This window comes from Pan troglodytes, chromosome 1 (genome assembly GCF_028858775.2).
Source record: "Pan troglodytes isolate AG18354 chromosome 1, NHGRI_mPanTro3-v2.0_pri, whole genome shotgun sequence".
Classification (NCBI taxonomy): Eukaryota; Metazoa; Chordata; class Mammalia; order Primates; family Hominidae; genus Pan; species Pan troglodytes.
In genome coordinates, this window is record NC_072398.2 from 183,889,655 (window position 1) to 183,905,484 (window position 15,830).

The window sequence follows — 15,830 nt, forward strand, 5'->3', positions numbered from 1 at the left end:
GCAGAGAAAAAATTATCAAAGTTGGAGATAGGTCAATTGAGATTGTTGAATCTGAGGGGCAGAAATAGAAAACAGAATGAAAAAATGAATGGTCCTAAGAGACCTGTGGGACACCATCAAGCATACTAACATATGCATAATTGGAGTCCCAGAAGAGCCAAGAGAGAAAACTAAGTTGAAGAAATAATGGTTGAAAATTTCCAATAGCTTTAAGATGTTGATTTTAATCCCACGTTAATCACTATGAAAATAACTGAAAATATACAGGAAAGGAAATGAGAAGAGTAACATAAAAATGTTACCATACCAAAAACCAAAAATCAATTAAACACCAAAGTAGGCAGTAATGGAGGAAGTGAGGAACATAAAATATATATGACAGGCTGAGCACAGTGGGTCACACCTGTAGTCTCAGCACTTTGGGAGACTGAGGGGGAAGCATTGTTTGAAGCCAGGAGCTTAAGACCAGCCTGGACAACATAGTGAGACCCTTGTCTCTACAAAAGAAACAATTAGCCAGGCATAGTGGTGCAGGCCTATAGTTCCAACTGCTCAGGAGGCTGAAGTGGGAGAATTACTTGAGCCCAGGAGCTAGAGGATGCAGTGAGCTATGATGACACCACTGCACCCTACCCTAGGTGACAGAGCAAGACCCTGTCTCTAAAAAAAAAAAAAAAGACATATAAAAAACAAACAGTGAAATGTTAGAAATAAGTCCTTCCTTATCAGTAATTATTTTAAATGTAAATGGATTAAGCTTCAATTAAAAGGCAGAGACTGGCAGAATGGACTAAAAAAATGGGATCCATTAATATGCTGCTTACAAGAGACTCACTTTAGATCTGAAGAAACAAAGAGGTTAAAAGTAAAAGGGTAGAAAAGGTATTCTATGCAAACAGTAAGGAAAAGAGAGCTGGGTGATTATCAGTTAACTATACTTTATTGTGACACAAAGAAAGACATTATATATTGTTAAGGGGTCAATTCATCAAGAAGATATAACAGTTATAATATATAAATGTATACCTAACAATAGAACCCCACAGTATATGAGGCAAAAGCTGACAGCATTGAAGGGAGAAATAGACAGTTCTAAAATTATAATTGGAGAATTCACTACATCCCTTTCAATAATGGACAGAACAATGATACAAAAAATTAATAAGGAAATAGAGAACTTGAACAACACTATAATTATGCCAAACAGACATGTTCTAAAAGCTCCACCTAACAACAGCAGATTACATGTTCTTCTCAAGTACACATGGGTCATTCTTTAGCATAGATCGTATGGTAAGTCACAAAAAGAGTCTCAATAAATTTAAAAAGATTGAAATCATACAAAAATACCTCTCCATAGAATAAAACTAGAAATCAATATCAGAAGTAAAATGGGAAAATTCACAAAACATGAATATTAAACAAGACATTCTTAAACAACCAAAGGGACAAGGAATAAATCATAAAAGACATTAGAAAATATTTTGAGGCAAATGAAAATGAAAACAACATACCCAATGTTATGGGATTCAGCAAAAGCAGTGCTTAATGAGATTTTTATAGCTTAAATGTCTTCATTAAAAAATAAATTCCTTAAATCAATAACCTAACTGTACACTTTAATGAACTGGAAAAAGAAGGGCAAATGAAACCCAAAGCTACTGAAGGAAGGAAATGATAAAGGTTAGAGCTGAGGTAAATAAAATAAAAACAGGAAAAACAATAGAAAAAAATTAACAAACAAAAAGTTATTTCTTTGAGAAGATTAACAAAATTGACAAAACTTTAATTAGATAAACTATGAAGAAAAGTGAGAAGAATCAAGTTACTACAATCAGAAATGAAAGTGGGAACATTACTATCAACTTATTATTACAGATAATAAAAGGATTATAAGAGGACACTATGGACTACTCCCTTGGACTCCGTGGTGGTCTGTTAGTGGGAGATCCTTGTTGCTGTCCCTTCACCTCCTTCAGCCTTGCAGAACCTTACAAGTCCCTGTCATATGTGAGTGCATCTCCATGTTGGCTAGGCTGATGTCCAGATTGGCAGTTCCTGCTAGGATCTCTACTGCCTGGAACATGGCCTCTAGCCTGATGGCAAGGCCAAGAGACAAGACTATTGTGGGAGGAAATAACTCCTTCAATACCTTCTTCAGTGAGACAGGTGCTGCCAACCATGTGACTAGGGCAGTGTTTGTAGATGTTGAACCCAGAGTCATTGACAAAGTTCACACTGGCACCTACTGCCAGCTCTTCCACCCTGGGCAGCTCATCACAAGCAAGGAAGATGCTGCCTATAACTATACTTGAGGGCACTATTGCATAGGCAAGGGGATTATATTGACCTCATCTTGGACTGAATTTGCAAGCTGGTTGACTAGTGCACAGGTCTTCAGAACTTCTTGGTTTTTTACTGCTTTGGTGAGGGGACTTGTTCTGGGTTCACTTCTCTGCTGGTGGAATGTTCTTTCTGTTGATTATGGCAAGAAGTCCAAGTTGGAGTTCTCTGCATACCCAACCCCCCATATTTCCACAGCTATAGTTGTATAGCTCTATCTTCATCTCCCATACCACCCTGTAGCACTCTGATTGTGCCTTCATGGTAGACAATGAGGCCATCTATGACATCTGTGGAGAAACCTCAATATTGAATGCCCAACCTATACTAGCCTTAACTGCCTTATTAGCCAGATTGTGTCTTCCATCATTGCTTTCCTCAGATTTGATGGAGCCCTGAAAGTTAATATGACAGAAGTCTAGACCAAAATGGTGCCCTGTCTCTGCATCCACTTCCCTCTGGCCACATATTCCCCCATCATCTCTGCTGAGAAAGCCTATCACGAACAGCTTGCTGTAGCAGAGATCACCAGTGCTTGCTTTTAGCCAGCCAACCAGATAGTGAAATATGACTCTCGCCATGGTAAATACATGGCTTGCTGCCTGTTGTACCATGGGGACATGGTCCCCAAAGATGTCAATGCTGCCATCACCACCATCAAGACCAAGCCTACCATCCAGTTTGTGGATTGGCATCCCATTGGCTTTAAGGTTGGTATTAATTACCAGCCCCCCAATGAGGTACCTGGTGGAGACCTGGTCAAGGTATAGAGACCTGTGTGCATGCTGAGCAACACCACAGCAGTTGCTGAGGCCTGGGCTTGCCTGGACCACAAGTTTGACCTGATGTATGATAAGCCTGCCAAAGGTGGAGAACTCATACACCTTGATTTCAAACTTACCGCAAAACTATAGTCACCAAAACAATGTGGTACTGCCATTGTGTAGATATCAGAGTCCAAAAATAAACCCATACATCTGTTGTCAATTCATTTTCAACAAGGATGCAAAGGTGGTGATTGTGGCAGAGTGCCATGTGACATGAGAGAGCCACAGGCTGCTTGAAATTTTTCAGAAGCATGAAGAGAGGTGTGGAGGCATTTTATAACTGAGTGAGCCATCTAGGTAGCTGGGAGAGTGAGGTGAAGGCCAGCCTTATATGCCAACGGGCAGTTGAGGAAAGCCCAGTGGGGGAATCCTACACACATCTTGCCACGGCCAAGAAGCAGCTCTGCAATTCCACGGAATTCCGACACTAGGGACCAGATGGAGAACTGGTGTCCACTTGCCAAAGCCTCCACCTGGCACTGGCCATTCCCAGAGGACAGGCATCGTTAGTGGGCAAAGCATCTATTGTGAACACCCATCTCGGTGCAACACTGGCATTAAGCCAATTGTAAGCAAACCACCTCTCCATCCCCAACCCATGGTATGTTTACAGTTAAGTGGTAGTCCTAGGGGTTTGAGGTAAGTAAATGTGATGGAAGGATCAGAAAAAATTTGCGATGTAGGGAGAGGAGATTGCTTGGAAATGGATCAGAGAATCCTCTACAACAGCCCTCAATAGAGTCAATGTTCACAGTGGCGGTAAGTGGTACTGGCATTAAGTGTAGATATCAGAGTCCAGAAATAAACCCATACATCTGTTGTCAATTCATTTTCAACAAGGATGCAAATACCATTCAATGGGGAGAATGGTCTCTTCAGAAATGGTGCTGCGAAAACTAAATACCTATGGGCACAATAATTAAGTGTACCTTTATCTCACTCTATATACAAAAATTAACTAAAAATGTACCAAAGGGGAAAAAAAAACAATGAAATCACGTCATTGCAGCAACATGGATGCAGGTGCAGGACATTATCCTAAGTGAATTAATGTAGGAACAGAAAACCAGATACTTCATGATCTCACTTTTAAGTAGGAGTTAAACATTCAGTACTCATGGACATAAAGATGGCAACAATAGACACTCTGGACTACTGGGGTGGGGGAGGAAGGAAAGGGGGCAAGGATTGAAAAACTAATTGTTGGGTACTGTGCTCAGCACCTGGGTGATGGCATCATTTATACCCCAAACTTCACAGTATCATGCAGTATACCCAGGTAAGAAGCCTGCACATGTACCTCTTGAATCTAAAATAAAAGATAAATAAATAAATAAACAAATGCCCCTACTTTAGGCTTCTTTCACCCAAAAAAAGGACTAAAGACCTATGTACAAGAGTCAAAACTATAAAACTCTTAGAAGAAAAAATAGGGGAGGGTCTTCATGAATTTGGACTGGGCAATGGTTTCTTTAAAATGATAGTAAAAGCACAGGCCACAAAAGGAAAAATAAATAAGTTAGATTTCATAAAAATGAAAAGCTTTTGTGTATCAAGGGCCACTAAAAGGGTTAAAAGACAAACCACAAAATAATAGAAAATGTTTGCAAATCATATATCTGATAAAAAAAACTTGGGTACTATATATATTTAAAATCTATTACAACTGAACAATAAAAAGACAGCCCAATTAATCATGGGCAAAGGACTTGAATAGACATCTCCAAAGATAAACAATGGGCCAGCAAACAAATAAGATGATATTCAGCATCAATGGGCAAACAATAAGATGATATTCGGTCATTAGGGAAATGCAAATTAAAATAAAATTGGTCTTGGCCTTGTGCGTTGGCTCATGCCTGTAATCTCAGCACTTTGGGAGGCTGAGGCGGGTGGATTACTTGTCAGTAGTTTGAGACCAGCCTGGCCAACATGGTGAAACCCCATCTCAACTAAAAATACAAAATTAGGTTTGGTAGTGCACGCCTGTAGTCCCAGCTACCTGGGAGACTGAGGCAGGAGAATCACTTGAACCCAGGAGGCACAGGTTGCTTTTAGTGGCCCTTGACACACAAAAGCTTTTCATTTTTATGAAATCAGCATTATGCATAATGGCCAAAAGTTGAAACAATTCAAAGGTCTATTAACAGATAAATGGATAAACAAAATGTGGTATATTCATACAGTAGAATATAATTCATGAAAAGAAACAATGCTACAAAATGTATGAATCTTGAAAACATTATGCTAAGTGAAAAAAGCAAAATGCAAGGGGTCACATATTGTGTGATTCCATTTATATGAAAAATCCAGAATAAGTAAATTTATAGAGACAAAAATGCAGATCAGTAGTTGCCAGTGACTGGGGCAAGGGAGGAATGGGGAATAACTGCTTAAAATGGGTATGAGGTTTCTGTCTGGACTGATGAAAATTTCTGGAACTAGACAGAGATGATAGGTGGATAGCACTGTGAATATACTTAGTGTCCCTGAATTGGATCTTTAAAACGGTTAAATGGCAAACCTTATGTGTATTTTGCCACACACACATAAAAGACAATGCCTATTTCTAGGGGTGAGGAAGAGCATTTTTGGCAATAGCCCCTATATATGGTCAGGATCTTGTCGTGTCTGAATTCCTCAAATGTAACACAGACCCTGGTGTGCACAGTACTAACCTGAGTTGCTCTCCATTGCCCCTATAGGACTTAGGGAGATAGTGGGGCCGATGTTAATGTGAAGCTCATGATACCTATTATGCCATGAGTAATAAACAGTCTAAATCCATTCAGGCCCGCTGGCTTTTTGCTGACTGAATTTATGAATGTGCAGTGAACCAGCTAAGTAGCTTAGGGACTGCTTGACAGCTTGATACCCCCATGTCAAAAATATTGGTACATTCATTAGTATCTCTTGAATTCATACAATTATTTCCACCTCCACCCCTCTACCTTTGTCCAGGCCTCCATCATCTGTCCTTTGGACAGTGCAGTAGGATAAGGTGGATTCCTTGTCTCCAGCCTTGATTCCCTCCAGCCATTCATCACACAGCTGTCTGAGTGATGTTGCAAAACACACAGATATTCACAGTACTTCTCTCCTTTGAGGCTCACCATTACTCAGCCTACAAAGTTCTGAATGACTGGGCCCATGTCTACCAGCCTCTTCTCTTGCTTTGTCTCCTTCTCCATATCTGGGACAATTTGGCCATCAAAAAAGATAATGATGATAATGAAATTCAATACACTGATTTCTTAACAATCCATGAATCCTTACTGGTATGCAGAAAGACAGAGAAACAGAGGGACAGAAAGTGAGACAGTGAGAGAAAGGCAGATGGGGGTGGGGAGAGGAGGAAAGTTCCTCATTATAGATAGGGAAAGCTGAAAAATGGAGAAGAAATAGAAAATCCCTATTTTTTAACCTCTATTAACTCAGATAAAACTTATGCATAAAAAGTTGTTTGGCTCTGTCTGTCTGTCTATCTATCTATCTATCTATCTATCTATCATCCATCGATCTATGAGCAAATGCAGACTTTATACCATATAAAAAATTAACACTAAATGAATCAAAGAACTGAATGTGAGAGCTACAACTTAAAACTCTTAGAAGAAAACATAAGGAAAACTTCATGACATAGGAGTTGGCAATAATTTTTTGGATATGATGCCAAAAGCACAGGCAGTGAAAGAAAAAATAGATAAACTGGACTTGATAAAATAAAAAAATTTTTCTCACCAAAGAACACTATCAACAGAGTAAAAAAGACATCAACAGAATGGGAGAAGATATTTACAAATCATATATCTGATAAGGATTAATATCCAGAAGATATAAAGAACTCCTGCAACTCAACAACAAAAGAAACCAAAGAACCAATTGAAAAAGGTGCAGCAAACTTGAATAGACATTTCCCCGAAGTTGATATATAAGTGGCCAGTAAGCATGTGAAAAGATGTTCAACATAATTAATCATTAGAGAAATACAAATAAAACCCACCATAAGATACCATTTCACATCCATTAGGATAGCTATTATTAGTATTAGTTTAAATAATACAACATATTTTTAATTTTTTTTTTTTCTTGAGACAAAGTCTTGCTCTGTCACCCAGGCTGGAATGCAGTGGTACTATCTCAGCTCATTGCAACCTCCGCCTCTCAGGTTCAAGCAATTCTCCTGCCTCAGCCTCCCAAGTAGTTGGGACTACAGGCGTGTGTCACCACGCCTGGCTAATTTTTGTATTTTTTTTAGTAGAGACAGGGTTTCACCATGTTGGCCAGGCTGGTCTTGAACTCCTGACCTCAAGTAATCTGCCTGCCTTGGCCTCCCAAAGTGCTGGGATTACAGGTGTGAGCCATTGCACCCAGCTGGGGTAGCTATTATTATTATTTTTTAAATCCCCAGAAAATAACAAATGTTGGTGAGAATGTGAAGAAATTGGAACCCTTGTGCATTGCTGGTGGGTATGTAAAATGGTGCAGCCACTGTGGAAAATGCTATCACAGTTCTTCAAAAAATTATATATAGAATTATCATGTGACTCAGTAATTCCACTTTTTGGTATCAACTTGAAATAATTGAAAGGACCCAAACAGATATTTGTACATGCATGTTCATGACAGCATTATTCACAAAAGCCAACTGATAGAAGTTATCCAAGTGTCCATTGTCAGAGGAATGGATAAACAAAATGTGGTACATACATACAATGGAAATTCAGCCTTAAAAAGAAAGGACGTTTTGATACATGCTACAACATGGATGAAACTTGAGGACATTATGCTACATGAAATAAGCCAGTTACAAAAGGACAATATTGTATGGTTCTACTTATGGAGGTACCTAGAATAGGGAAACTTAAAAGGACAGAAAGTAGAATGGTTGTTGCCTGAGGCTGGGGGGAGGGGAAAATGGGGAGTTAGAGTTTAATGTGTACAGAGTTTCAGTTTGGGAAGATGAAAAAGTTCTGAAGATGGATGGCGGTGATAGTTGCACAACAATGTAAATGTATTTAATGCCATTAAACTGTATACTTAAAAGTGATTTAAAATGGTAAATTTTTAGGTTATGTATATTTTACCACAATAAAATGAATGTAATTAAAAGAAAAGCACATATGGGAATATGATATCAATTAATGACACTAGAGAAGGGTACAATGGGTGTTCAAAATTTCTCTTGTAGGGTTGAAAATTTTCAAAAAAAAAGCTGGGGATAAGATGATTTGGGTGGGTCTGGCCAGAAATAATAAGAGCAGGATTCTCAGCTCTCCTTTTTTGGCCACCGTGCTTCTGCAGTGGGACTCAAAAAGAAGTACTGATGTGTGGCAGATAAATGACTTAACATCCCATACTCTGTATATTATTCTGCTCTTTTCTCATGTAACTGTACAGTTATCACACTTCAAGGCATAAAATTATCCTTTTCTCTGAGGAGGAGACAATTTTAGGCACCAGCAGGGAATACAAACCAAAGAAAAAGAAAACAAAACAGTAAGAGAAAAAAAGCAAGAGAGGGAGAGAAATTCTTGGCTTCTCTGGGAAGGAGCTAAGGTTGTGCGTTGAAGACAACGGGGACTGAAGAAAATATGAACAGGAAGGATGGCTTTCCCTGTATGGCCTGCCCAGATGCCCTTACAACCAACCACAAAAAAAGAAAAACAGCCAGAAACGAAGGCTCCCTCCTCAAGGGAGTGAACACACTGAAGAGAGAATCTGTAGATAAAGAAGAGAAAATAACTCCAAAGGAGAAACAATCACTTTCCTCTTTCATCCCTTTTGGGCAAAGGTCCAAAGGTGAGAGCAGAGCATAAAGGGGAGCAGAGTAAAGTTTGAAACTGGATACCCAGACATTTCTTGCACCATTACCAGGAAGAAAGCTGAGATGGTGATTCTGGCAGAGTGCCCTGTGAAATGAGAGAGCCACAGGCTGCTTGAAATTTTTCAGAAGCACCAAGAGTGGTATGGAGGCATTTTATAACTGAATGACTCATGCAGGTAGCTGGGAGAGTGAGGCGAAGGCCAGCCTTATATGCCAACAGGCAGTTGAGGAAAGCCCAGTGGGGGAATCCTACACACATCTTGCCACGGCCAAGAAGCAGCTCTGCAATTCCACGGAATTCCGACACTAGGGACCAGATGGAGAACTGGTGTCCACTTGCGAGAGCCTCCAACCTGGCACTGGCCATTCCCAGAGGACAGGCATCATTAGTAGGCAAAGCATCTATGGGGAACACTCATCTCTGTGCAGCACTGGCGTTAAGCCAATTGTAAGCAAACCACCACTGCATGCCCAACCCACTGTATGTTCACAGTGGTGGTAAGTGGTAGTCCTGGGGGTCTGAGGTAAGTAAATGTGATGGAAGCATCAGAAAAAATTTGTCATGTAGGGAGAGGAGATTGCTTGGAAATGGATCAGAGAATCCTCTACAACAGCCCTCAATAGAGTCCTGACTATGATGTCGAGGAGGACATGGAATCTTCCCTTCAACATATCAAATGATGGATTTCCCTTAAAAATGCTTCAACCTGTCCTTCCCTAGTGCCACAGACACCCTGAGACCCTCTTTGTTGCTGCTGTGTACTGTGAGCCCCTCTTGGTTTTTACCTTGTCTTTTCAGGAGAATCTTGGCATAGTCTGGGTCATGGACACTGAAGAACATCGTAAAGGGTCCAACCCACAAGGGAACGGCACATGGGTATTTTTCCATCAGCTCAGGATACACCTCAAACTCCTTTACTGGGTAAAACTGTCATAAGATAAGTCATGACTGGTTAGTAAAGGTTGTCACCCCAGGATGATCCCTTTCCCTCAGATGGACCATGTGCTAAGTTGAGGGTCTGTGGACACCACCCCATCAGACAGGTTCACATCTGCTGAAGGCAAGTTTTCTTCTCCATGTGTCTCCAGCACTTCCACAGAATCTTCCTGGCCCAGGGCAAGTGCTCAGGACCTGTTGCTGAGTGATTGGTCTTCTCACTCCAGCGTCAACTTTGGAGATTTAAGTTCAAATCCCAATCTGACACTTATTCATTATCTAGGTCATCAGGGCCATGATTTCCTCACGTGTATAATAGGAAGACCAAATATATTTTACAAAGCTGCCATGAAAATTACGTGAAATTATAAACATAAAATTCCTGGCACAAGGTAAACCGTTAGTAACCACTGATTCCCTACCTCATCTTTGCTCTGGATATACCCACTCATGCTTTATCTGCCTCCAAAGCAGCGAAGTCTCACATGCCTTTTACTCCTTTTGGTTGCTGCTCATCTTTCAACTTTCCTTTCTAATTTGCTAAATGTTTTCCTATTTCCAGCTTCATTAGAAGCTGTAGCATCTTTGTATAGTTCCTGTGAACAATTGGCTTGGTCTGTTTCTCTCTAGAACACCCAGTGTCCTGAGAATAGTAAAGACCTTGGCCTTGAATCAGAAGACCAGGGTTCAAGTTTCATTTCTGTCATTTATGAGGTGGGTAGCACAGGAAAGTTGCATTTCTATTTTAGGCTTCAGTTTTCTTATCCGTAAAATAGGAATAACAATATCTTTCCTCCCCATATCATAGAATTTTTGTAAAAATCACAATGAGATTGGTGTGAAAGCATTTTGCATATTACATAATGCCCCACCAGTCTGTGCTGTTTTTTTTTAATACCTCATCTTTCTGTCCCTTAACCTCCCCAACTAATTTTCTCCTCTTACCTCCTTGTGGCCATAGAACCAGTGGGCAGGGGGTGCAGGAAACAGGCGCAGGGCTCTGATCATCCATCTCCTCCTCTGGTGCAACCTGATTACCTGAAACAGCAGCAGAGACATGCAGAGAAGGATCAGCAGCAAGAAGGGGTGAGCCATGAGTTCCTGAAGCCAGGAGGGCTCCATTCTTCTCAAAGCTCCTGAGCTCTGGAGAGCCTGAGAGAACTGAGCCAGGGAGAATGCAGGTCTCTCATAAACACAAAGGAGATGCCCCCTGGGCAACACTGGGCTTTCAAAATGCCATATTCAGGGAGGGGACATAAGGAAGAGGAAGCCTAATTAAGTCTGCAGGGTGAAAACTGCTGAGATGTTGGCCAGCAGACCTGGATTCTAGAAGAACTAGATTTTCAGATAGGAGCCATGTGCATGACAGCTCACACCCATATGAAAGCTTTGCTGCACTGCTGTCCCCTTCCAGAATCTAAAAGTTCCCATCTAGTCATCCTTTGTAGCACCTCTATACATTCTTGTAAAAAATCTCCCCCACTCTCATTCTCTGTTCTTTTTTGTTTATGTTTCTGATAGAATTTATCTTTCTAGAGAAGTTTCAGGTTCACAGAAAAATTAAGCAGAAAGTTCAGGGAGTTCCCATATATCACCCTTCCCTTCCAGCTTCCCTGATTATCAAAATCCTCCACCAGAGTATAACACTTGTTACATTTAATGAACCTACAATGACACATTATTGTCACCCAAAATCTTAGGTATATACCTAAGTTTTTTTTTTTTTTTCTATTTTGAAAGGGGTTGAGTTCTTGATTTGATTCTCAGCTTGGTTGCTGCTGGTGTACAGCAGAGCTACTTATTTGTGTATATTAATTTTGCATCCTGTAGGAGCTTTTTGGATGAGTCTTTAGGGTTTTCTAGGTATACGATCATATCATCAGCAAACAGTGACAGTTTGACCTCCTTTTTACCAATTTGAATGCCCTTTATTTCTTCCTTTTGTCTGATTGCTCTGGCTAGGACTTCCAGTACTATGTTGAATAGAAGTGGTGAAAGTGGGCTTCCTTCTCTTGTTCCAGTTCTCAAGGAGAATGCTTTCTACTTTTCCCCTTTCAGTATAATGTTGGCTGTGGGTTTATTGTATGTGGCTTTTATTACCTTAAGGTATGCCAATTTTGTTGATGAGAGTTTTAATCATAAAGGGATGCTGGATTTTGTTAAATGCTTTTTCTGCAGCTATTGAGATGATCATGTGGTTTTGTTTTTAATTCTGTTTATGTGGTGTATCACATTTATTGACTTGGGTATGTTAAATCATCCCTGCATCCCACTTGGTTATGGTGGATTATCTTTTTGATATGCTGTTGGATTCAGCTCACTAGTATTTGATTGAGGATTTTTGCATCTATGTTCATCAAAGATGTTGGTCTGTAGTTTTCTTTTTTTGTTATGTCATTCCCTGGTTTCGGTATTAGGATGATACTGGCTTCACAGAGTGATTTAGGGAGGATGCTCTCTTTCTCTATCTTGTGGAATAGTGTCTATAGAATTGGTACCACTTCTTCTTTGAATGTGTGATAGAATTCAACTGTAAATCCATCTGGTCTTGGACTTTTTTTTGTTGGTATTAAAAAAAATTACAATTTCAATCTCACTGCTTGTTATTTGTCTGTTTGGCGATTCTATATCTTCCTGGTTTAACCTAGGAGGGTGGTATATTTTCAGGAATTTATCCATCTCCTCTAGGTTTTCTAGTTTATGCATGTAAAGGCATTCATGGAAGTCTTGAATAATCTTTTGTATTTCTCTGGTATCAGTTTGTAATAGCTCCTGTTTCATTTCTAATTGAGCTTATTTGGATCTTCTCTCTTGTTTACTTCGTTAATCTCACTAATGGTTCATCAATTTTATTTATCTCTTCAAAGAACCAGGTTTTTCATTTCATTTATTTTTTGTATTTTTTTTTTGTTTCAATTTCATTTAGTTCTGCCCTGATCTTTGTTATTTCTTTTCTTCTGCTGGGTTTGAGTTTTGATTGTTCTTTCTCCAATTCTGTGAGGTGTGACCTTAGATTGTCTATTTTTGCTCTTTCAGACTTTTTGATATAGGCATTTAATGCTATAAACTTTCCTCCTAGCACTGCTTTTGCTGTATCTTAGGGTGTTTGATAGGTTGTGTCACTATTATTGTTCAGTTTAAAGAATTTTTAAATTTCCATCTTGATTTCATTGTTGACCCCAAAATTATTCAGGAGTAGGTTATTTATTTTCCATGTATTTTCATGATTTTGAGGGTTCCTTTTGGAGTTGATTTCCAATTTTTTTTCCATTGTGGTTTGAGAGAGTACTTGATATAATTTTGATTTTCTTAAATTTACTGAGACTTGTTTTGTGGACTATCATATGGTTTATCTTGGAGAATGTTCTATGTACAGATGAATAGAATGTATATTCTGCAATTATTGGGTAGAATGTTCGTTAATATCTGTTAAGTCCATTTGTTGTAGGGTATAGTTTAGGTCCATTGTTTCTGTGTTGATTTTCTGTCTTGATGACCGGTCTAGTGCTGTCCATGGAGTATTAAAGTCCCCCACTATTATTGTGGTGTTGTTTATCGCATAGTAATTGTTTTATAAATTTGGGCGTTTCAGTGTTAGATGCATATATATTTAGAATTGCAGTATTTTTCTGTTGGACTAATCCTTTTATCATTATATAATGTCCCCTTTTGTCTTTTTAAACTGCTGTTGCTTTAAAGTTGTTATGTCTGGTATAAGAACAGCTATTCCTGCTCACTTTTGGTGTCCATTTGCATAGAATATCTTTTTCCACTTACCTTAAGTTCATGTCAGTCCTTATGTGTTAGGTGAGTCTCCTGAAGACAGCAGAAATTTGGTTGGTAATTTATTATCCATTCTGCTGTTCTGTTTCTTTTAAGTAGAACATTTGGGCCATTTACACTCAATATTAGTATTGATATGTGAGGTACTAGTCTACTCATCATGCTATTTGTTGCCTGAATAACCTTGTTTTTTTTTATTGAGTTGTTACGTAGATCCTGTGAGATTTATGCTTTAAGGAGGTTCTATTTTTGTGTATTTTGAGAATTTGTTTCAAGATTTAGAGCTTTGAGCAGTTCTTTTAGTGCTGGCTTGGTAGTAGTGAATTCTCTCAGCATTTGTTTGTCTGGAAAAGACTATCTTTCCTTCACTGATGAAGGTTAGTTTCACTGGATACAAAATTCTTTGCTGACCATTGTTTTGTTTAAGGAGGCTAAAAATAGGACCCTAGGCTGGGCACTGTGGCTCATGTCTGTAATCCCAGCACTTTGGGAAGCTGAGGTGGGTGGATCACGAGGTCAGGAGATCGAGACTATCCTGGCCAACATGGTGAAACCCCATCTCTACTAAAAATAGAAAAATTAGCCAGGCGTGGTGGTGTGCCCTGTAGTCCCAGCTACTCAGGAGGCTGAGGCAGGAGAATCACTTGAACCCGGGAGGCAGAGGTTGCAGTGAGCCGGGATCGTGCCACTGCACTCCAATGTGGGCAACAGAGTGAGACTCTATCTCAAAAAAAAAAAAAAAAAAAAAAGGGGGACCCAAATCCCTTCTAGCTTGCAGGGTTTCTGCTGAGAAATCTGCTGTTAATCTGATAGGTTTTCCTTGACAGGTTACCTGACACTTTTGCCTCACAGTTCTTAAGATTCTTTCCTTCATCTTGACTTCAGATAACCTGATGGCTATGTGCCTAGGTGATGAACTTTTTGTGATGAATTTCCCAGGTATTCTTTGAGCTTCTTTTATTGGATGTCTAGATCTCTAGCAAGGCCAGAGAAGTTTTTCTTGATTACTCCCTCAAATATGTTTTCCAAGTTTTAGATTTCTCTTTTTCCTTGGGAACACCAATTATTCTTAGTTTTGGACATATAACGTAGTCCCACATTTTTGGAGGCTTTGTTTATTTTTAAAAATTATTTTTCTTTGTCTTTGATGGATAGGGTTAATTTGAAAGACTTGTCTTTGAGCTGTTAAGGCCTTGCTTCTGCTTGTTTGATTTTATTGCTGAGACTTTCCAGTGTATTTTGCATTTTCTCTAAGTGTGTGTTCAGTTTCCAGGAGTTGTGATTGTTTTTTATTTGTGCAATCTATTTCACTGAAGAATTTTCCTTTCATATCCTGTATCATGTTTTTGATTTCTTTAAGTTGGACTTCACCTTTCTCTGGTGCCTCCTTGATTAGCTTAATAATCAACCTTCTGAATACTTTTTCTGGCAATTCAGAGATTTTGTCTTAGTTTGGATCCATTGCTGGTAAGCTGATATGATCTCTTGGGGGTGTGAAAAAACCTTGTTTTGTCATATTACCAGAATTGTTTTTTTCTGGTTCCTTCTTATTTTGATAGACTATGTCAGAGGGAAGATCTGGGATTCAAGGGCTGCTGTTCAGATTCTTTTGTCCCAAGGGGTGCTCCCTTGATGTGATGTTCTCCCCCTTCCCCTAGGAGTGGGGCTTCGTGAGAGCCAAACTGTAGTGATATTTTTGCTCTTCTTGGTCTAGCCACCCAGCAGAGCTACGAGGCTCTAGGCTGCTACTGGGTAGTGTCTGTAAAGAGTCTTATGATGTGATCCATCTTCAGGTCTCTTAGCCATGGATACCAGTGCCTGCTCCAGTGGAGGTAGCAGAGGGGTGGGGTGGACTCTGTAAGGGTCCTTGGTTTTGTGCACTGGTGCACTGGTTTTGTGTTGGTTGGCCTCCAGCCAGGAAATGGAACTTTCAAGAGTGCATCAGCTGTGGTCCTATAGGAAGGATGCAAACTTGCCGTAGAGACACCTGGTTATGTATTCAGGTTTCTCAGGTGGTGGGCAGGGCCATAGTGCTCCCAAGTGATTATGACCTTTGTCTTTGGCTACCAGGGTGGGTAGAGAAAGACCACCAGGTGGGGTCAGGGTAGGCATG

General features: G+C 39.7%; 1 protein-coding gene and 1 pseudogene across 2 annotated transcripts in view; one reads left to right on the forward strand and one right to left on the reverse strand.

Annotated features, from left to right (window-relative positions):
- CYP4Z1 (cytochrome P450 family 4 subfamily Z member 1) overlaps positions 1 to 11,163 on the reverse strand; it is a 51,857-nt gene extending 40,694 nt beyond the window's left edge. The window contains exons 1-2 of one of the 2 annotated variants that reach the window (XM_024345587.3): positions 10,880 to 11,163; positions 9,784 to 9,925 (exon numbers count right to left, since the gene is read on the reverse strand). In XM_024345587.3, the coding sequence (XP_024201355.1) occupies positions 9,784 to 9,925; positions 10,880 to 11,056 (319 nt within the window). In that variant the 5' untranslated portion in view covers positions 11,057 to 11,163. The remainder of the gene's footprint in view (positions 1 to 9,783; positions 9,926 to 10,879) is intronic. The other variant, XM_054682795.2, reaches the window with a different exon arrangement.
- Positions 2,017 to 3,349, forward strand: LOC112204366 (tubulin alpha-1C chain-like; annotated as a pseudogene).
- Positions 11,164 to 15,830: the final 4,667 nt, after the last annotated feature.